This window comes from Bubalus bubalis, chromosome 21 (genome assembly GCF_019923935.1).
Source record: "Bubalus bubalis isolate 160015118507 breed Murrah chromosome 21, NDDB_SH_1, whole genome shotgun sequence".
In the NCBI taxonomy this organism is placed as follows: Eukaryota; Metazoa; Chordata; class Mammalia; order Artiodactyla; family Bovidae; genus Bubalus; species Bubalus bubalis.
The window spans coordinates 57,411,315-57,433,670 of record NC_059177.1 but is presented as its reverse complement, the minus strand read 5'-3'; the positions used below and the strand labels follow the sequence as shown (position 1 = coordinate 57,433,670).

The window sequence follows — 22,356 nt, the reverse complement described above, 5'->3', positions numbered from 1 at the left end:
AAAAGTCAGACACTGATTGCATGAGCTCCAGAAGCTGAGCCCCGGTCCACCCCAGCAGAAGCAGAGGTTGACCTGCAGGATGGCCTCAACTCACCTCCCAGGAGCCGTGGAGCCAAGGTGGCCCTTTGCAGTAATCCCAAACTGAGCTAGAGACCTGGCCTGGTGCCCATGGGTACCAGTCAGTCTATGGAACCCTGGCACACGGCAGCCTCTCAGCTGAGAGCTGCCAGCAGGGTGAAAAGGGTTCTGAGGGTCATGCAGGCAGCAGAGGATCCCGAGAGGCATTTGTCCATACTGTTATTCAGAATACAACAAGCATAAACTGATCACCTCCTGTGTGATTGGCTCCCAGATACAAGGGAGACCAAGAGCCGATGCTTGTCCTCCAGGAGGTTGGAGTCTGGTTGGTGAGACAGGCTTCCACGCAGCTGATCACAAAGGGCTACCTAACCTCTGACTTCAGACAGCATAGAGAGCACAGTGGGGGTCCAAGGCAAGGAACAGTTCTGCCCAGAGCAACCAGCCTCCCTGGGGGTGGGGGACATTTGAGGCAGGTTGAGTCAGCGTGCAGGAATTCAGTGGGCCGAGGGGACAAGGTGGGTCCCCTGCAGGGACAGCACATCCTCTTGTGCCAGGGCCATGCCTGTGGTCACTGCGCCGGACAGACGGCTCCCGGTTGGGCTGCTGCTGATGCCCTTCCCTTGGCCTCTCCCTAGATAACCCGCAGAATCAGCATCATGGATGAAAAGATATCTAAGATGAGCCGGGCCCTGGCAGAGATCAAGAGGCGGTTTCAGAAGACAGTGTCCCAGTTCATGAACTCCATCCTGCTGGCGGCAGGTAGGGAGGCAGAAACGGGGGTGCAGTCCTGTCCCAGGGCTTCCCAGATCCTGGGCCACCTTCAGGTCATCTCCAAGGACAGCTCTTCACCACCCCAGGGAGATGGTGCGGCAGGATTCCCCACTGGTGATGGAATGACGAGGCTCAGAGTGGGGAAGGAGCTTCCTCAGGGCCGCTCAGCTGATAATGGCGGCCTTTGCCAACCTCAGCTTCTGAGAGCTCTCTGTGTGTCTTTATGTCTCCACATGACTGCTTTTTTCCTGGGTCTCTCTTGGTCTTTCTGTTGCTCTCTCTCTCCTCATACCCACCTACACAGGGTTCACTTTTTGGCTCCATCTCCCATATTGTCCATCATCCACTTGCACCCTCTATTCTTCTCCTTGTTGAAGGTCTTGGTAGAAGAGAGAAAAGCAGCCAAGTCACCAGGCTCACCCTGTCATGCCCGCAGAGTCTCCAGGGCTGGCGTGGGTGGCCTCGAGACCCCTCCCGTATCTGGGCTGTCCTCCTCACTGCTCATGGGCCAGGGTACGGAGAAACATTGATTGTCCCACCCCATGCCACCCCCTGGCTGGGCACACAAGGGCAGTGGTGCCCCCCATGGCCTCCCTGGGGAGTTGCTCCTTGTTCCTAAATACTCAGTTCAGCTACGCGCTGCCTCTGGAAGGCCTTCCCATACCTTCTAGCAGGCTGTCACACACTCCTCTGGGCCCCATAGCACTTTGTCCATGCTCTAAGTATAAGTCTTCCCTCCTAGCATTATGAATATGTCTTTGTTTTCCCATCCCTGTCCCCAACTCCTGCTTGGAGTTCCCAGAGGCAGGGAACCCTGTGGGGGATCATCTTTATGCCCAGTGCCCGACATTGAGGAAATGTTTGGTAAGTGAATGAAGAAATGAGAGGTCTCTGGCCAGTGTAGTAGAGAAAGCAAAAGGAAAAGACAGTAAGTACAGCAAAGAACAGAGTTGGAGGCACCAGGAACAGCGGGGACACGTTGGGCACCCAGCCTCTACCCAGAGTACTATTAAGAACACAAAGCTAAATGAAACACAGGCCCACGGGGCAGGAGGGATCAGAGCTGGGTTCTTGACGGAGGGCCAGAATTGAGATTGATGTGTTCTTCCATTCGGCCAGCTCTGACTGGCCCACCACCCGCACTGGGGTGGGAGCACTGGGCCAGACAACAGTAGTGGGGGCAGTCCTGCATCAGACTCTAGGGAGTGCAGGCTCAGAGAAGGCACGGTGGCCAGGGGAGCAACCCCAGGGTCTTCTGTCCACAGGCCTGTTTACCATCAAATACCCGGTAAAGGAAGAGGCAGAAGTCAATCGGACCAGACTGAAGTCCGTTCTCTTCCCCGAGCGCAGCACCAAGCTGAGTCTGTACTCAGGAGATACGCTCTTATTACGGTCGCAGTCAGCCCAACCCGAGTCCTTGATTGAAGTAGCTTCAAAGGAAGAGCCTGAGTCGGCTCCTGTGAGCCCCATGCGGAAGAAGCCCAGCAAGTTCCACACCAAGGCCATGGCTCCACGCAGGTGGGCTTCATGTGTCAGATGCTAAGATAGGTAGGAGACTCACAACGGTGGACAAAAACGGAGAAAAGATAGAAGAGAGACATGTGAACAGCTAAAATATTTTAGATGGGGATAAAGCCTGGGAAGAAAGTAGAAAGGGTTAGAGCATAGGCTGGCAAACTACAGCCAGGGCTGAAATCTGGCCTCCACGCCTGCTTTGTTTATGGGCTAGCTAAGAGTCATGTTTATGTTTTTAAATGCTTAGGAGGAGGAAAAAGAGGTTTTTGTGACATGTGAAATGATAGGAAATTCCAATGTCAGGACCCATAAGTAAGGTTTTTGGGACATGCCCTTGCCCACTCCTTCATCTGTGGTCTGTAGCAGCTTTCCTGCGAGGACAAAAATGGTGCGTCACTGTGAGTGAGACCACTGGTGCTGCAAAGACCAGGATTTTTACCATCCAGTAAAAGGCCAGCCCATCCCAAGCATGGAGAGTGACTGGGAAGGGGGGTGGGATGTGTTCCCCTAGGTAGACGGTCAGGGAAGCAGTTGCGAAGAGATATGTTAATAGAGGCCTGAAGGATTAGAAACGAAGAAGGATGGGAAGGAACATGAGGCAGAGGACGAAACAGGCACAGGGACCTAGAGACAAGAACGAGTCTGGTGTGTGTGAGGGAAGTGAGGAGGCCAGGGCGGGGCATCGTGAGGAAGGCGGGAGAGGGGCGCAGAGTGAGCACAGAAAGGCAGGCAGGAGCCGGGCCTGGCGCACCCGTGAGCCTCAGAGGAAGCCGTTGCGCAACTGTGAGGCAGGAAGTGACACCATCTGATTCATGAGGTTTCAAGAAAACTTAGAAAAATGCATAGGATCAAGGTATCTCTTATATGCTTTAAAAAGTTTTATAAAATACAGAAAAATGAAAAAAAATCCTAAGTGTATAGCTCAGTGTGTGTCTGTAAGTGAGCATACCCCATTGGCCCCAAGAAGTAGTAGAATTTCCCTTTCATAGCTTAGTGTTTATTTTTTAACTTACTTCAATAGAACCATTCAGTATGTATCCTTTGGGGTCTGGCCTCTTTTGCTCAATGTTATACTGTGAGATTTATCCATGTTGTTCTGTGTGGCAAAATTCTGCCTCTTTTCATTGCTATGTAATAATCTATTGTAGGATTACACTAAAAATTTTGCACATCCTAATGTTGACGAATATTTAGGTTGGTTACCGTTTGGGTAATGACAAACCATGCTGGTGTTTGCATATGTCCTTCTTTCTAGTTGGGATGTTCCTGGATGTGAAATGGCTGTCATAGAGTATGTGTATGTCTGCTAGATCCTGTAGGTCCACAGAGACTGTCCATTTTATTTTATGAGGATCTGTTTTCATTCCAGTCCCAAAGAGGGGCAATGCCAAAGAATGTTCAAACTATCATACAGTTGCTCTCATTTCACATGCTAACAAGATTATGCTCAAAATCCTTCAAGCTAGGCTTCTGCAATATGTGAACTGAGAAATTCCAGATGTACAAGCTGGGTTTAGAAAAGGCAGAGGAACCAGAGATCAAATTACCAGCATTTGTTGAATCATAAAGAAATCAAGAGAATTCCAGGACAACATCTACTTCTGCTTCATTGACTATTGCTAAAGCCTTTGTGTGGATCACTGCAAACTGTAGAAACTTCTTTAAGAGTTGGGAATACCAGACCACCTTACCTGTCTCCTGAGAAACCTCTATGTGGGTCAAGAAGCACCAGTTAGAAACAGACATGGAACAACTGAGTGGTTCCAAATTGGGAAAGGAGTACAACAAGCTGTATGTTGTCACCTTGCTTATATAACTTCTATGCGCAGTACATCGTGTGAAATGCTATGCTGGATAAATCACAAGCTGGAATTAAGATTGCTGGGAAAAAAATATCAACAGCCTCAGTTATGTAGATGATAGCACTCCAATGGCAGAAAGTGAGGGGAACTACAGAGCCTCTTAATGAGGGTGAAAGAAGAGAGTGAAAAAGTTGGCTTAAAACTCAACATTCAAAAAACTAAGATCATGGCATCCGGTCCCATCACTTCATGGCAAATAGATGGGGAAACAGTGGAAACATGACAGATTTTATTTCCTTGGGCTCCAAAATCACTGCAGATGGTGACTGCAGCCATGAAAGTAAAAGACACTCGCTCCTTGGAAGAAAAGCTACAACCAGCCTAGACAGCATATTAGAAAGCAGAACATTACTTAGCTGACAAAGGTCCATCTAGTCAAAGCTATGGTTTTTCCAGTCGTCATGTACAGATGTGAGTGTTGAGCCATAAGGAAGACTGAATGCCAAAGAATTGACTTTTTTGAATTATGGTGCTGGAGAATACTTTTGAGAGTCTCTTGGACTGCCATGAGATCAAACTAGTCAATCCTAAGGGAAATCAACCCAGAATATTCATTGGAAGAACTGATATTGAAGCTGAAGCTTCAATACTTTGGCCACCTGATGCAAAAGGCCAAGTCATTGGAAAAGACCATGATGCTGGGAAAGATTGAAGGCCAAAGGAGAAGGGGTGACAGAGGATGAGATGGTTGGATGGCATCACCGACTCAATGGACATGAATGTGAGCAAACTGTGGGAGATAGTGAAGGACTTGGGAACCTGGTGTGCTGGTAGAACCTGGAACCTGGTAGTCCATGGGGTCGCAAAGAGTCAGACACAGCTTAGCCACTGAATAGCAACAATTGAATCTTTACTATTATCCTGCTGAGTAGAACTCTCCAAACTCATGGATTCATGTAATCTTTGTTCTGTTGGGATGGAGAAATAAAATAACCAAAATAGGCAAAATGTATATCATTTTGGATTGTGAGCAGTGCTAAGGAAAATAGGCAAGGACAGGGGACATGTGTTGGTGGTGGAAGGATGCACTTCTTAACAGGACGGTCAGAGAAGGTGTCACTGAGAGGGTGACATTTGCACAGAGACATGAAGAAGGTGAGAAAGTGGGTGTCTGGGGGTAGAGCCAAGTAGGCAGCAGGAATGGCAGGAGCAAAGGCCCTGAGGTTGGAGGGTGAGAAGAGGCCAGAGCGCCTGGTGCAGCGAGCAAGGGGGCGAGAAAGGAGCCGGATCAAGCACAGGCTTGGAGGGCCTCGCAGGGACTTTGGCTTTTATCCTGTGCAGATGGGAGCTGGAAGAGAGTAGTGACATGGTGTGACTTGGCTCTTAAAAATTTTTTTTAAGTGTAATAGATTAATGGGATTCCCTGGTGGGTCAGGGGTTAAGAATCCACCTGCCAATGCAGGAGATGAGGGTTCAATCTCTGGGTCAAGAAGATCCCCTGGAAGAAGAAATGGCAACCCACTCCAGTGTTCTTTCCTGGGAAAGCCGCACAGAGGAATCTGGCAGGCTATAGTCCATGCAGTCACAAAGAGTCAGATATGACCTAGTGAGTAAAAAAAACAACAGCATAGTTGATTAATAACATTTCAGGCATGCAATGAAGTACACACACACCTTTTCAGGTTATTTTCCTTAAATGATATTACAGAATTACAGGTTAGTACAAGATATGAGTGGAGTTCCCTGTGCTCTAGGTCCTTGTTGCTTATCTTCTGTACGTACATGCGTGTGCAGTCGCTCTTTGTAACTCCATGAACTGTAGCCCACCAGGCTCCGCTGTGCATGGAATTGTCCAGGCAAGAATACTGGAGTGGGCTGCCATTTCCTCCTTCAGGGGATCCTCCCAGCCCAGGGATTGAACCTGTGAATCTGCATTGACAGGCAGATTCTTTACTACTGGGCCACCTGGGAAGCCCCATTTTATGTACAGTGGTGTGTATATGTTCATCCCAAGCTCCTAATTTATCCCTCAACACTCTTTTCCCCTTTGATAATCATAAGTTGTCCGTGTCTGGGTGTGACTTGGTTAAGAAGTGAAGTGAAAGTCACTCAGTCATGAACAACTCTTTGCGACCCCATGTAATAGAGTCCATGGAATTGTCCAGGCCAGAATACTGGAGTGGGTAGCCTTTCCCTTTTCCAGGGGATCTTCCCAACCCAGGGATGGAACCCAGGTCTCCCGCACTGCAGGTTGATTCTTTACCAGCTGAGCCACCTGCTTATAACAGGATAATTGAGAGACCCATTAGGAGACACTTGCAGGCAGCCAGGCAAGAGCAGTTGAGGGTTTAGGTGTGTTCCTAGAAGTGTGGGCAGGGAAAGTGGTCGGATCCTCGATTTGTTTTGAAAGTAGAGTGGACAAGCTTTCTGATAGACTGTTTGGGACATGAGATGTGTGAGAAAGAAAGGTGTTCAGGATGATTCTGTTGGATGGATGGATTCCCTTGTGAATACCGCTTTGCACCAGAGGAAACTGAGGCACAGAGAGGTTAGGGGGCCCCTTGAAGGCAGAGCTGCACACTGGTGGTGGAGGCCAGGCTAGAACTGCCTGGATCTCGACTCCAGCTCCGCGGCCACCTGGCCTTTGTCCACCTGGATCTGGGACTGGGCTGCTGGAGACTGCGCCCCGACCACTGAGTGCCACCTGTTTGTTCTTCCTGGCAGAGGGAAGGCCAGAGAGGTTCGCAGCCCCACCAGGTGGGCGGCCTCACTCTCCGACTGCCCCCTGGTGCTGCGGAAGCTCATTAGCAAAGAGGACATCCGGGCCGGCTGCAGGTGCTTGGTGCGAGCGCCCCTGGTGTCCGACGTGGAGCTGGAGCGCTTCCTGTCAGCGCCCCGAGACCCCAGTCAGGTGCTGGTGTTCGGGGTCGTGTCGGGCCAGAACCCCACCAGCTCGGGGCAGCTCCAGTGGCTGCTGGACATGCTCTACAGCCGCCGGCAGCAGGGCCGCGCCTCTCCCTGCATCCAGGTGAGTCCTCTGCAGGCCCAGGAGGCGGGTGGAGGGGAGACCCCCGGGGCTGGGATGGGCTGGGCCTCTGACTGAGCACCTGGGGGCCCTGTTCCATCGCCTTTCCCCTGGGCCTTCACACACGCTGTTCCTACTCTCGCTCACTCATCCTGCTGTCCCCGAGGAACGTCACCACTCGAGGTGGGGGCCTGTTCTGACCTTGAGACCCATCAGGGTGCTGCCGTTTTCTTCCAGACCACAAGCTGCACATGGTGGTCATGCACTAGACTGAGTATTTAGAGGAGCCGCGCTCACCATGAAACCCTCAGGGCTCTGGAGTGTTCGTGGCTGAGCACCCCAGTGTGGGTCCTGTGCCCAGGGGGGCACTCATGGCAGCCCCAGCGAGGGCTGTGAGAAGACAGGGCCAGTAGAATCCCAGAACAGGGCTGCCCACTTCAGGGTCAGCCCACGGCTCCCAGGAAGAGAGGCTTTTGCTGGTGGGTGAGTGTTCCCAGTGGAGGCAGCAGCCTATGCGAAAGTGGGTGGGGAGTGGCTGCTCCAGGTTCCAGCTCACTGTGCTTGAAGTCCCAGGGGTCAGTCAGTCAGGGGCACGTGGAATCCACCCCATCTCCTTGCTGCAGAGTTGTTCCCAAGTCTTAGCCGTTCCCGGCAGGGTTGGCACACTCCACGGGGTGACCCCGTCCTCAGACCACGGGGCGCAGAGGGCCCAGTTGTGAGCACATGTGAGCGCGAGACCTCCGTGTCCTGCTGACTGCCTGCAGAGCCTTGGTGCCCTGGGCCCTCTCAGACCCATTGCTTGGCCCTCTCTTCCTCCAGCTGCAACCCTGAGTGCTAAGTTTCCACGTATGCCCTGGGGATGCCCCTCCAGCCCTCTTCCCCCAGGTGCCACCTCCCTGACCCCAGAGTGTCCCCCCTCGGGTCTGCACGCCAGCCAGGGCCCGGGGCTTAGCAGTGGAACCTTCTGATCAGAGGCCAGAAGACTTCCTATGGGGCTCATACATCAAAGCCACATGTATTTTTTGGAGCCAATTCCAGTTTCGTTAGATTCCATGAGCATTATTACTGAGTACCTGCTCTGTATCTGCCCATGTATGGATATCAACCCTGGCCATGTGGGAGGTTAGCGTTGACTTTAGTTTATCTCAGGGCTATTCATTGTTTACAAATAAACGTCTGGAAGTACAGGAAGGTCTGGCCCGAGGAGATTGAAGCAGTGCAGGAGCGAGCGGCTGGATTTGAGGACAGAGGACAGGCCCGGGGTTGGTGGTGGATCTCACGGTGACTCTGGTTCCACCATTCTGGGGTCTTCGGTTAAGGCGGAAATGTTCCCTGATGTTCCTCTGCTCTGATAGCTAGAACCCTGGGTGCAGTTTCACATTTTAAACTGAAAGGGCAGACAGGATAGCTAGGGGCACCTGGAACAAAAGACAGATAAAATCAGAAGACATCACACTACACAGCAGTCATATCAGTGGATCTGTAGCATCCAAGGAGGAGCGGAGAGAGACCAGCTTTACTCTGGACTGACCAGGCTGTACCCAGAAGTATACGTTCAGTTCAGGTTCTGGCTAGATTGGGTGACCGGGGGTGTTCAGAGGGGCAGCCAGCCGGCGTAGACAGAGCGGGGAGGAGTCCTGGAAAGGGGGACCCCCAGGAACAGGACTCACCTGCAGATCTCTGTGGGGCTTCTCCCAGGTAAAGGGGAGAAACAAATCCTGCAGAACCCAGGAGGCTGGCTCGTGGATGTCACGTGGTGTGAGCAGCCGTCTTTGCGATGATCTTCACCAGTAGAGGGCCCTGAATGGACCTGAGACATCCTCTGGGGATGGTCAAGGGACGGTCACAGCAGGGGCTGAAGGGCCCTTGGGCAGGAGTTAGAGGGGCTGTGGTGCGGGGCTCGGGGCTCGGAGGAGCCCGACCTGGCAGAGAACATGGGAATCCCAGTGCGTCTCCTTGGCGTGGGGGCGACAGGCACTGCTTTCTCTCGGCAGTGCCGGCACGACCCCTACCGCCTGCTGTGCTACGACCTGGACGGCCCGCTGCAGAGGGACCCGCCCCTGCTGGTGAAGAAGTACGCTGTGATGCAGGGCATGATTCTGGTGAGCCAGGGCCCGGGGCCGCCCACTGCCGCCACCCTGGCCTCTGCAGCTGCTACCCTCACAGAATTGCAGGCGTAGGGGCCAGGCCAAGGCCCAGAGAGCAGCACAGACCGAGAGGCCCCCAGCACATCGAGCTGGGGCTGCAGCCTGGACCCTCGTCCCCCGAACCCAGCCTCCAACCCCAGGCTGGCCCCACGCGTTCCCATCCCAGGAGGCTGAAGGGGCAGAGGATGCTTCACCCAATTATTTTGGAAAATGCAGTTTAGAAAAAGAATCACTCTATCATCTCCTCCAGATGGCCTCATTGTTAGCACTGGGTACCTGCCGGCACCAGCGCTGTGGGGAGCCCTGGGCCACACCCTGCTCTCATTTTGGTATCTGGCCTGTCCAAGAATGTTCTGACTTTGAGATCCTGCTTTTTAATTATGATTTTTATCTGCAGCATATGACTGTCTTTGTTTCTCTACTTGTGTTCCTTCTGTGGAATGTCTGTTGTTTCCTTGTTGGTTTGGGCCGCAACAAACAGCTACCCTTGCACAGAAACCTCAGACAGGCCTCTCTTGTTGAGACTGACAGACAGAGGGTAGGGATTCAGAGAGCAGCAGGAGAAACTACGTTTCCTGCCCTCGGGGGCCCCCGTCCGCCAGGACCAGACGATCAGCGATATGGGATAAGTGGCTTGGAGGCAGAGCGGGTCAGGGGCCTCTGAGAAGAAAGACACTTTCTCGCCCCAGGGCTCTGGGAAGGGGTATTTTAGCCGGTCTGGCCTGCAGGAAGCAAAGGCTGGGACGGTGAGGCCGCCCTCTGACCCAGAGGTCTGGCTAGGGAACAGGCTCGGCCATACTCACTGGGGCACTTGGGCGAGAGCACACCCTTCCCTGGAGCACCAAAGGGAGGCTCGGATCCGGGAACAGGCTCTGAGAGCCAGCGGCCCATCCTGAGACTCAGTGCTGAGGGCAGCCTGCGCTGTGTCCTTGTGTGCCAACAGATGTTCGCTGGGGGAAAGCTACTTTTTGGGGGCTGCGTTTTGAATGGCTATGGCTTCAGCAGGCAGAATCTGCTGAAACAGATCTTCCAGGCTCGACAGGACTGCAAGATGGGCTACTTCCTGCCTGAGAACTACAAATTCAGGTAAAACATGAAGCAGGTGGGGTGAGGGTTAGGCGCAGGGCAGGGTGGCTGGAAGGGAGGGGCTGGTGCTGTGGGAGGTGCCTGGGCTCTCCTTGGTGCGGGAGAAACAAACAAAGGTAGGTGTCTCGGCGGTAAAAGCATATCGCCTGGTCCAGGGACGAGCCTGGGGTTTATGACGCTGCTGACGATGGTATTGGGAGTCTGCACAGATTCTTGAGTGCTTGGGCAGCACCTGCCTAAGAAGCATTGCCTGCCCGCCATCATGGGCCTGCCTGTGGCTGCGCCCCCACCGCGCTGAGTCCGGCAGCCCGCTCCTCCTACTAGGCCCTCAGTTTTCTAGGAGTCCTGACACCAGTGTCTCCCCAGGGCGCTGAGTTTGGGCTTTGTCAGAATGTCTGCCTGACCCTAAAGCGGTCTGGGGAGAAATCCACTCCTGGAGGGATGTGGAGGTCAGGCCGTGACCCCAGAATCCTGGAATGCTTAGTGGGGAAGGCAGGAGCTGGAGGAGCCTGTGGAAGGGCAGACGCTGACGTTGTGGAGAGGAAAGTTGTGGCCGAAACTCAAAGTGGGGGGCTTGGAGGTCCTTGGAGACAAGCTCATCAGCAATTCCGGGGGAAGGGAAGATGGAGGCAGTGGGGCTGCGAGGTCTAAGTAAAAATACGCTGAGACAGAAGGAGGAGGGGAGACACGGCCGGAGGGGCCAAACAGAAGATGAGCCAAGGCCATGGGCGGAGGCACTTTCAGAATCGCTCAGAAGAAGGCTGGCCCTCCACTGAGGGGTGTTGGAGCTGCCAAAGACTGTTACACAAGGGATAGCTGTCCTCAAAAGGATGAGCTACAGGGAAAACCTTGCGTATGCCTAAGATAGAAAGGGGCGGGGCAGACAGGAGAAAGACCACCTCTCTGTGCGATCTGGGCCAAGCGCTTAGGCTCTCTCGGCCTCCGCTTGTGTGTCTGTCAAGTGGGAAGGTGAGGGGAAGCATGCTGCGCCCCGTCCTGGGCAGCGGCGGCCAGATGCTCCCCAGCGTTTCCTGAGAGGCTGCAGGCCACAGTGCCCGGTCCCTACTTTGCTGTGTTCAAGGGTTCTGAAGGGAGTCGATGCTATGGGGAAAGAAGAGTCATACAGATGTGCGCTCACGTGTGCGTACTCACACACACCCCAGTCCCACCCGACCCCCCCCACACACAACATGCGCACAGTCCAGGTTCTTGCAATTGGAAAGGGGCAGATTCCTGAAAATATTATAAACCAGTAGGATGCCTCCAAATTCTCAAAAGGCCTGTAACGTTGACAGTTTTAAAGCACTCGGGGGAAAAGGGAATGGCATTTCTACCAGAAGATGTTGCCATAACAACAGTTCCTACTGTCTGTATCTGTGAAACAGATCACCCCAGCTTAGCTGTGTGAAGCCAGAGAATCGTTTGTTATTGTCTCTGACTGGGCTCAGCCCGGTGGTTCTTGCCTGGGGTCTCTCGTGTCTTGCAGTCAGACCTTGGCTGGGGCTGGGGTCCTCTCAGAGGCTGACTGTGACAAAGAGCATAAGAGTGGGGTGCCCAGGCATGGTCAGTGAGGGGTGCTACAGGGCTCCCGGGAAGGCCCCAGACTCCTACAGCCCTGGGGGCGGGGCCGCCTGAGGCCGGCCCTTCCGTGAGGGCCAGGCAGTGGGTGGGAAGTGGCTGCAGGTCTCGGCATGTGTGAAGCCATCGGAGGGCTGGGAGCCCTGCCCCACAAGCCCTGGACCCCCGCTTTCTTGTCTTCACATCCTCTTCTCAGGGCCCAGCACAAAGGAGGCCCTTGGGAAATGTTTGTTGAATGAAGACCGAGGGCTGATTTTGTCCCAGGGCGTCAGAGGCCAGGTCAGAGCAAGAAGAGGCTGGCAAACAGGGTGTCTACTGATCACTGGCCACCTCTGCACGCCTCCAGTGATGGGAGAGCCCTCTGTCCAGAGGCCACCCCTTTGCAGCCTGAAAGTCAGGCCACTTGGTCAATTTCTAATCAGCTGACGCTTGCCCAGCCTTGCGCTTGGCCCTAGGGATTTGCAGGTGGACAAGACCTGGGTCTGCACTACCGTTGCTCATCCATAGGGCCGGAAACTGACGTGAAAGGGAGTGAAGTGCACTAAGCATTGGAGAAACCACCCGATCGATGGATGAGTGGATGAAGAAAGCGTGGTCTGTCCACACAGTGGAGTATTATTCAGCCTTAAAAAGGAGGGAAATTCTGACACCTGCTGCAACATGCATGAACCGGGACGCTTATTTCTTTGTGAAATAAGCCAGACACACCACAAATACTGTACGACTGCACCTAGTGAGGCCCCTGCAGCAGTCAGGGCTGTAGAGACCGAGTAGAGGGGTGATTGCCAGGCCCGGGGGATGGGGAGGCTGGTTTAATGGGGACAGGTTCAACTTTGCAGGATGAAAAAGTTGAAGAGATCTGTTGCCCAACAATGTGAACGTACATCATGCTATACATCATACTATTGAACTGTACACTGAACAGCTGTTAAGGTGATAAATTTTGTGTTACACTTTTAACAGTTTTAGAAGAGGGGAATGGAGATGCTCTGTGGGTACTTGCCGCAGCAGGGAGGAAAGGGGCTGTTTTCCTCGGCTCGTGGGCTCCTGGGGGTGAGGGCTGGTTTGGTCTCAAACCATCCCCTGCCCCTGCTTTCCTCTCCAGTAGCTCAGGTCCCGTTCTCCCTCCGGCCACCGGATCGTGCCCTCCCTGCCCCACCAACCAGTCCACATCAGTCTCGCAGCCCGCACTCCCAGGGTGAGCCTGCCTTCCCTCAAGGTCTCCGGGTGCTCCGTGCTGTGGCTCCTTCCTCCCACACAGACCCACCCAGGAAGGAGCCTCCCCGAGCCCCTCAGCACACAGCCAGCCAGGCTGAGTGGAGGCAGGGGAGGAGCAGCACGCTGCAGGCATGGCCCCAGCTGTTATCTCTGACCCCCAGGACAGGGCCACCTACGCAAGGCCCAGTGAAGGCTCCTGACCCGGTACCCAGAGCCACAGCGGGGAGCCAGGGCCAGCCTGGAGACAAGAGGCATCAAGCAGATAGCCTCCGTCCCCAGCAGCCTTGTATTCAGCACGCGTCCACGCCGGCCCAGCCCTCTCCTCACCCCCTTGGCTTCTCTCTGACACAACGCGGCTCTGGGGCAGGGTTCAGGCAGTGGCACAAAGGGCTCGGCATGCGGGGGGGCCCCTGATGGGAGGCACAGAGGGCCCCCCGCCGCGAGAGGGCTCAGCAGGCTGGCACGGTCATGAGAGCCTGGGGCCGGGGGACAGCAGCTGGGTCAGAAGGACAGCTGGGAGGATGCAGGGTGGCGTCCTGGGGAGGTGGCGCCTTGTGAGTCTGAGCTGCTGCCACCTGGGTGTTTGGCAGCTGCTCTTCCCGCCGCCCTCATGGGGCTCAGGCAGGCCTCCTTGTGGCCACGGCAGGCTATGCTGCTGGCAGGCCCTGCGATGGGTGCCCGTGGACAGAGGCACGCTGGGCTGCGGAGAGGACCAAGGCAAGGTGGCGACACGACCCGGGGCAGGAAGGACCCCACTCCCCCAGGAGAGAGCAGTGAGGTCTTCCTGGAAGCACCTAGAGACTCTGGGTGCTCACCCCTGCCCCCGGGGTGGGGGTGATGGAGGCTGGGCCACCGGATTCCCAGACCGTGGGTGCAGCTAGCAGCCAGGGGTGGGGGTGGTCTGAGCAGTAGGGTAGCCCAGGCAGCTTTGACGGGCAGGGCCACAGTGGGTGAAGCCCTTGATAGGCCCCAGGCACTAAGGCCTCCCCAAGGTGGGCTCCGTGGCTGGGGGCTGTGGAGGGCTCGGGTGGGGCCGCCTCCCCATCAGGGTCACCCCCACTCTTGTTGTGAATCCTCTGCTGGTCACCCCTCACCCAGGGTCCTTCCTGCTCTGCCTGACTCTGCCTCTCCACTTGGTGGTGCTTTGAGTTCCTAAGATGACGAGCCACAACCCATCCGGGGCACAGGGGCAGGTTGGGTGGGGGCGAGGGGACCCCGCCATGTGTCCAGCACAGGAAGTCTCAGGAGACGCACCCACTGGGCTCTGCTTTCCTGCCACCTCTGTCTGTGGTGGTTTAGTTGCTAAGCATGTCTGACTCTTTGCAACCCCATAGACTGTAGCCTGCCAGGCTCCTCTGTCCATGGGTTTCTCCAGGCAAGAATACTGGAGTGGGTTGCCATTTGCTTCTCCAGGGGGTCTTCCTGACCCAGGGATTGAACCTGGGTCTCCTACATCGCAGGCAGATTCTTTACTGCCTGAGCCACCAGGGAAGCCCTGCTGCCACCTGGATTCAGAGGGCCTGGGCCCAGGGAGGCAGGTTGGCCCACACTCAAGGCCACAGACACAGATCCATCCGCCACTGTTGTGGTTGCTGCCACCTGGGCCTGCCCACATGGCCTGGCAAGGGCGGTGGGGAGAGGACAGTGAAGCTGTGGCTCTGGCCCAGCTGCTGGGCGATGTGTCCAGGAGGTGAGCCCCCTACAGAGGCCTGGCAGGCGAGGAGCCCCTCCTGCAGCCCCTCCATTGGCGTAGGGAACAGAGAAGGCAGGCAAGTGCCAGGAGAGGCGGGGCCGGGTGGCACCCCGCACACGGCATCAGACAGCCACCTGCCTGCTACCAGTAGGGAGGAGACCCCATGCTCCCAGGACCATCTCGGAGCAGAGAGTCAAGAGAATGAGAAGCTCTAAGAGGTGATGTGCTCTGCGATGACATCATGCTTTGTAAACTGTCGTGTGCCCGGTAAGCCCAGGAGCACTGTGCAGACTGAGGTGAAATCTGAAAAATCGAGTCCTTTGCCAGGTGGCGCCTGCCCCACCAGCCACAGGGGCCGTGAACACTGACGTGGCCCATGGACTCCAGAGCGTTCTGTAACTCCATGTGCTCTCGACCCAAACACGAAGACAGCCTTGAGCTAGGAGCTAGGAACGTGCTTCACAAACTGTAAGGTGCCCGGCACCCTGTGAAGCTCTCCGTCGACCACAAGATGCTCGTAAATGCCAGAGCCCCTTCTCAGCTGACCAGCTCTCTGAAGAGCGCGTTTCAAACGGAGCACGGTGCTGAAGCGCCTGTGGAATCCTCGCCAGGCTCTGTAAACTGTAGTGTTCCGTATAAACTGAAGCAGAGGCTCTGTAAACTGTGAAGTGCCACCGTCCATGAGGGGAAGCGCTTCCCGGCTGTGCCGCTTGACGCATGCCTGCATCAGAAGAGGCGGAGGAGCCCCAGTGGAAGGAGGGGCAGCTGGCTGGGCCGGGCCCAGTATCGCGAGCCTCTCCTCCTCAGCTGCACCCCCAGGCTCAGTCCAAGGAGGGTGCCGTGAAGGGTGGGGCCCAGTGCCAGGGAGAAGCCCGCCCCCGCCAGGCCCTCCCCTGAAGCTGCCAGGAGGGAGGGCCCCCTCCATTCACGCCATCCGCCCTGGGCCCAGGGGAGCCCATCAGGGAGCTGCCTCTGGAGGCCGGGCTCTCCGAGGAGAGGGCGCATCATGCGTGATGGCTGCAGAGCCTTGAGGTGCCCTGAGGGGTGAGCATTGCAGAGGCCTGAGCAGGTGCCGTCCGGAATCTCAGGAGGCCGGAGGCCAGAGGCCAGACGGAGGCGTGGGCGCCCCGCTCCCTCCGCAGGGGCCAGGGACGGGTCTGTTCACGCACCTCTCCCGCTCCTGGGTGCTCCCGGGCTGGGCAGCACGGCTGTCTTCATGAGGCGTGCCCCAGGCATGTCTGTGTCCACACTCCCCGCTTTGTGAGGACCCCAGGTGAGAGGTCACGCTGCTCTGGTGTGACTCCATCTCTACTCATTTCCAAATGAAGTCAGGTTCTGGGGGTCCCAGCGGTTAGGACTCCAGCCTGAGGATCAGGGGGGACACAGTCAACCCTTAACCCGGTACATGGGGACCAACTTGCTGGGCCTCCGTGCCTCTCTCTGCTTGCCCTGTGGAGCCCCCTTGGCCGACTTTTCCAGTGGTCAGCGTTGGGTGTACCGATGTGGCAGACACAGGGTTAAGGACAGGTCCAGCTGTAAGCAGAAGCCAGGGAAACATATCCAGGGAGTCTCGGGTCCCGGGGGGTCCTCCTTCCATCCACCTCGGGAGGAGAAGCTCCAGCGCCCTTTTCTCTTGGAACCAGAACCTTGACGGGTTGGCGCTGAGCCAGGGCAGCTGGCCCGGGCCCCCTCTACCCCGGCTGTGCCTCCACTGAGCGCTACCTCCCCTCCCTGCCTCCCCTGCAGTGTTTTAGCCTCTGTCCCGGGCCTGGAAGACCCCACCTCATCCAAGAAAGTGGTCTCAGGGGACGTCCAAGGAAGCCTCTCCTCGTTGGCCTTGGGGGACAAGTTGGAGGAGCCCTCCACCGAAGCCGAGAGGAAGTAGGTGGCCACCCCGGCCCGGGGCTTAGGGACCCTCCTGTGGTCGGCAGAATGGGTGTGGCTCACGGAAGGGCTCCCGGCTCCACCACAGGCCGCAGAGGCCACGTGGAGCCAAGTGGCCTCGGGCAGGTCACTGCCCCCTCGGGCATGGGTCCTCCAGGAGTCCCCGACATCTGGCCCTTTTTATCAGCACAATGTCCAGCTGGCCCTGGAGGCAGCTCCCTGGTGCTTCCGGCAGTGGTCTGGGTGGTGGAGATGGAGGCCTTTGGTAGACTTTTCGGCGAAGCCCCACGGCCCAGGCGCATTGCTCTGAGACTGCCTGCTGCCTCCTGGCAAGAAACGTCCTAGGCCTTCAAGATCCAGTGCGCTGGCCGTGGTAACGGTGAAGCAAATCATGTTCTGCGTGAAAATCTCTTATTTCTCATGAAGACAGAAAAGCCATACTGAGCATCCAGGAAGGTCACAAGTGCCACCAGGACCCCCGATCGGAGCAACACCCAGGGGTCTCAGCTGCGAGGCGGCGGGGCCCGCCCTCCCCGGCTCAGGCCAGGGAGGGCCGGGTGCTGGCAGACCAGCCCTCTCCACCCGTCGCCCAGCACCTGCTTCTCTCTGCTTTGGTTTCTAGAATGATCCAGGCTGATTTGGATCTGCGTGCTCTCAAAGCTTGGAAGAGCAGCAAGAAGACAGCCACCTGGAAGAAGCAGGCCTCCAAGAAGTGATGCCACCCCCGTGGCCACCTGGAGCGTGGCCCAGATGCAGCCCCTCCCATGCCCCTCCCGGGCGCCCCCCCACCGCCCTGCCTCTCCAGCCTCCCACCCCTTCTTTGAACTCAGCCTAATAAATGAGCATGCCGCCAGCATCCAGGTGCAGCCATGGGACGCGCTGGCTCCTACGAAGCTGGAGGCCCTGACAGCCCTTTCCAGTGCAAGGCCTTAGAGATACGGTGCCTCCCACCCAGGGCTTCCTCTGTGGCCAGTGCAGTCAGCCCAGGAGCCTCCCAGGGAATCGAAGGTCTCCAAGGGGCTGAGCCGATGACACGTGAACCCTGGGGAGGTCTCAGGTGGGACTAAGCTTTGCTTAGTGTGGGGCCGAGTGGCCTTTGCTGGGTGGGGAAGGGCCCAGATTCTGGCCCAGGTGGAAAACAGGGTGAGAGGAAGAAGAGGGAGCAGAGAGAGAGAGAGAAAGCCAGGCGGGTGGGAGAAGAGACAGAGGAAGGGACGGAGCGCCCCGAGAAGGGAGAGTGGGGCGGGGGTGTGTGTGGAGGAACAAGGGAGGAGGCGGGCTGAGGGGCAGGGAGGTGGGAGGAGAGGGGCCTGGGGGGAGGTGACAGGGCAGGGACGGGGCGCACCCTGGGGCCTCTGGTTGTGCAGGGACAGCCAGAGCCCCGTGGCCTCCACGTGCGGGCGTCCCATGAGCCCAGCCCCGGTATCCTTTTATGGATTGGATGCCCCTCCCCTGAGCTCAGAGATGGCAGCCCCCTCTGCGGTTCCAATTCCTTCTTGGTGGTCCCTGAGTGGGGCCGATGTCACATCAGCTGTGGGTCCACTTGTCACAGGCTCTCAAGAGCCACTCCCCAGCAGGGTGAGGACTCCAGAGGCTCTGCCTTGTTCTTCAAGCCCAGAAGAGACCTCAGGCCCTGGTCCGTGAGGAGCTCTACACATAGCTCCTTACGCTCCCTCTGTGAATAGATGCTATTTACATTCGATTCTTTGACGTTTAATTTTTATCCTTTGTATCATTCAAAGGCTTTTTTTGAATTATACATTTGTTCCCCTAAAAATGGATTTGAAGTGATTTTCTGTGTTCTGTGTTCTGCCTGCATCCTCCGACCTTAAGGGCCTGGTAGTTGTCAGGGGTCCCTGGCATCTTGCCGCTCCCCCCTCCTCCCCTCCTGATCAGAAGGACACGGGAGGACTGGAAGGCACGGGGAAGCACCGTCAACCCCTGTCCCGGCACAGAGGACCCTCTAGCCTCTCAGGCAGGACTCTGGTGGAGATTTAGTGGAGAGGTCAGCTCACCACGTAACTTCCACCGCAGATCCGCCCTCGGGGCCTGCGTGCTCAGCTGTGCGCTTCAGGGCTGTGTGAACAGGAGACACACACCCGTCTGTAAAGGGTGGCCCTGGACCCCATGCAGGGTGCTGGCCACGCTGAAATCGGGCTAAAAGTGAGCTGGCGTGAGCAGGGGTGCCTTCCACTGGTGGAATGGGTAACTTGCCTCTGGTAACTCTACTAGGAAGAGGTGTGGAGACAGGAATTGAATACAGAAAGTTAGAACCGTCTTTGAATTTAACCTGTTTATAAGGTTAATAAGGGGATTGCCCAGACAGTCAAAGAATTGTCCAGTGCTACGCAATCCAGCCGTCTCCAGTGGAGGAGGCAGGAAAGGGGAAGCCCCCTTTCTCCACAGAAACAGCAGGGGAGGGGGCTATGGCGTCATGCCCACAGCAGTGCTGTCCACAAACCAGGCGTGGTGGGAAAGTGTGACTATCTGAGGAAGTCGTAGCTCTCGTGCGACTAGAATAGAAGGCATTTTCTTTAGGCTTCCTCAGAGAGTCCAGCTGAATGTGAGCTCATAATCCAAACTCTAAAAATGCCAGCCACCAAAACAGCCAAGACTCTGGACGCTGGAAGTGTTGGGCAATATAAAGTGAATACATGTCAACGTTTAAATAAACAGAAGGATCTGAAAATGTATGCAAGGACCAAGATATTATGAAACAGAAAGAGATGGGGGCTTCCACCACCGGTGGTCCAGTGGTTAAGAACCCACCTTGCAGTGCAAGGGGTACCGGTTGGATCCCTGCTCTGGGAAGATCCCACGTGGCTCGGAGCAGCTCAGCCTGTGCACAACTGCTGTGCCAGAGCTGCAGAGCCCGATCTGCTCGAGCAAAGCCACCATGACGAGAAGCCTGCACACTGCAGCAAAGAATAGCCCCTGCTCGCCACAACTAAAGAAAGCCCCTGTGCAGCAGCAAAGACCCAGCACAGCCAAAAGATAAAAATAAAAGAGAGAGAGAGAGATGGACTGATTGTTGCCTCCAGACACATTGGAGTAACTGATACTGGAGAGGTCCTCCTGGCACAACCAACCAGGACAAGAGGAAGTCACTTCTACAGTGTCCCTGCCCCCCACCCCCCATGCCAGCTTTCTGCCAAAGATGCTTTCTGGATCATGGTCCAGGGAAGGAGAGTTCAGGCACAGTGCGCCAGTATTGCCGAACTGAGGAGAGAGAGGAGAGTCTGGGCAGACAGCAGGGACTGAAATTTGGGTGCAGACTTATCAAAGGGAGCTAGCTATGCAGAGAGGGCTCTAGGAGCCTGCATAGAGGTTTCCTTGAATCTGTACAGAATGCTAAACTGCACACACTGAGGGCGTGGCTTCATGAATCCAGGTAAAGAACTCCAGGATGGGGAACACATGTACACCCATGGCTGATTCATGTCGGTGTATGGCAAAAAGCACTACAATATTGTAAAATAATTAGCCTCCAATTAAAATAAATAAATTAAAAAACAAACAAAAAAGAAATTCCAGGGCGCTGTGAACAGACCACTGAGAGATACTCAAGTTCTAACCAAGCAGAAGACCTGGAGACCCCAGAAAAGCCAGGCAGTCGGAATGGGAATAAATTAGTCTTAGAAACAATCCTTGTTGAAACTGTAGGGACAGAAAAAATAGATCAGTGGTTGGAAGGGGATGACAACAAAATACAGGAGGGAATTCTGGAAGGGGGCACTGGTGGAATTACTTTATGTCTCGATAATGGCCGAGGTTCCCTGATTGTATGCATTTGTCAGAACTCATGGAAGTGTATACTTAAAACGGTAATTTTTTTTTTACTATATATAAATTGCACCTTAATTTTAGAATTATAAGAAAACAAGCCTTGAAAGGACCAAGGTTCACGTGGATGAACCTCAAAATCATTATGCCAAACCCCAAAAGCCACATATTGTATGGGACCACATACATTAAATATACACAGTAGACAAATCACTGGAGACAGAAAGCAGATTAGTGGTTGCCAGGGACCAGGGGATTTAGCATGAAGACTGACTGCTTGAAAAGTATGGGCTTCTTCTGGGGGTGATGGACATGTTCTGGAATTAGTGGTGTGCTCGCCTAACATTGAATGTGCTGAAAGCCACTGGACTGTACGCTGTAAAGTGGTAAGAATGTGGATTTTACTTCAGGTTTTTAAAAAACAGGAAAAATTAAAGGCAAATAAATAGAAATATATAATTTGTGTATTAGAAGACTCGGTATTTTTTTAATTTAATTTTATTGAAGTATAGTTGATTTACAATATTAATTTCCAGTGTACAGTACAGTGATTCAGTATTTTTACAGATTATACTCCATTAAGTTATTGAAAGATAGTGCCTATAATTCCCTGTGCTATACAATATATCCTTGTTCCTTACCTACTTGATATGTAGCAGTTTGTACCCCCTGCTCTCCTTCCTCTCATTTGCCCCTCCCCTTTCCCTCTCCCCTTTGGTAACTGCTGGCTTGTTTCCTGTGTGAGGCTGTTCCCCGCCCCCCACATATATTCATTTGTGTTTTCTAGATTTCGCATATAAATGATACACAGTGTTTATCATTGTCTGACTTATTTGACCAAGCATAATATTCTCTAGGTCCATCTGCATTGTTGCCAGTGGCAGAATTCTATTCTTTTTTATGGCTGAGTGATATCCGTGTGCGTGCGTGTGTGTGTGTGTGTGTGTGTGCCGTCTGTATCCATCCATGAGCACTTGGATTGCCTCCACATCTTGACTGTTGTAAACAGTGCTGCTGTGAACGTTGGGGTGCACGTCTCTTTTCAAATTAGTGTTTTCATTTTTTCCAGACATAGACCCAGGAGTGGAATTGCTGAATCATATGGGATTTCTATTTTTAGTGTTTTAAGGATCCTCCATACTGTTTTAAATAGTCACAGCCCAAATTTACAGTCCCATCAACAGTGTACTAAGGTTCCCTTTTTCTGTATCCTTTCCAGCATTTGGTATTTGTAGACTTTTCCATGCTAGCTGTTCTGACGGGCGTGAGGTGATATCACACTGTGGCTTTGACTCGCATGTCTCTGTTAGCAATATTGAGAATCTTTTTATGTGCTTGGTGTCTATATTGTTTGGGAGAAGGTCCATTCAAATCTTCTGCCCATTTAAAAATATATTTTATTTTATTTTATATTGTGTTGTAAGAGCTGTTTGTGTATTTTGGATATTTACTCCTTGTTGATCACATAACTTCTCCCATTCCGTAGGTGGTCTTTTGTTTTATCAATGGTTCCCTTTGCAGTGCAAAAGCTTTTAAGTTTAGTTAGGTCCATTTGTTATATTTGTTCTTATTTCTTTCGCCTTAGGAAATGGACCCCAAAAATATTGCTGTAGTTTATGTCAGAGTATTTTGCTTATGTTCTCTTCTAGGAGTTTTATGATTTCAGTCTTCCATTCAGGACTTTAATCCATTTTGAGTGTATTTTTGTATACTGTTTGAGAAAATGTTCACATCTTCTCACTTTACATGGAGCCACCCAGCACCACTTTTTGA

General features: G+C 54.3%; 1 protein-coding gene across 2 annotated transcripts in view; it reads left to right on the top strand.

The window, feature by feature from the left end:
* The window catches only part of C21H3orf20 (chromosome 21 C3orf20 homolog), a 62,535-nt gene extending 43,976 nt beyond the window's left edge, over positions 1 to 18,559 (top strand). The window contains exons 11-17 of one of the 2 annotated variants that reach the window (XM_044934322.2): positions 717 to 840; positions 2,118 to 2,370; positions 6,894 to 7,197; positions 9,189 to 9,296; positions 10,285 to 10,427; positions 16,663 to 16,797; positions 17,423 to 18,559. In XM_044934322.2, coding sequence (XP_044790257.1) covers positions 717 to 840; positions 2,118 to 2,370; positions 6,894 to 7,197; positions 9,189 to 9,296; positions 10,285 to 10,427; positions 16,663 to 16,797; positions 17,423 to 17,516 — 1,161 coding nt within the window. In that variant the 3' untranslated portion in view covers positions 17,517 to 18,559. The remainder of the gene's footprint in view (positions 1 to 716; positions 841 to 2,117; positions 2,371 to 6,893; positions 7,198 to 9,188; positions 9,297 to 10,284; positions 10,428 to 16,662; positions 16,798 to 17,422) is intronic. The other variant, XM_044934323.2, reaches the window with a different exon arrangement.
* Positions 18,560 to 22,356: the final 3,797 nt, after the last annotated feature.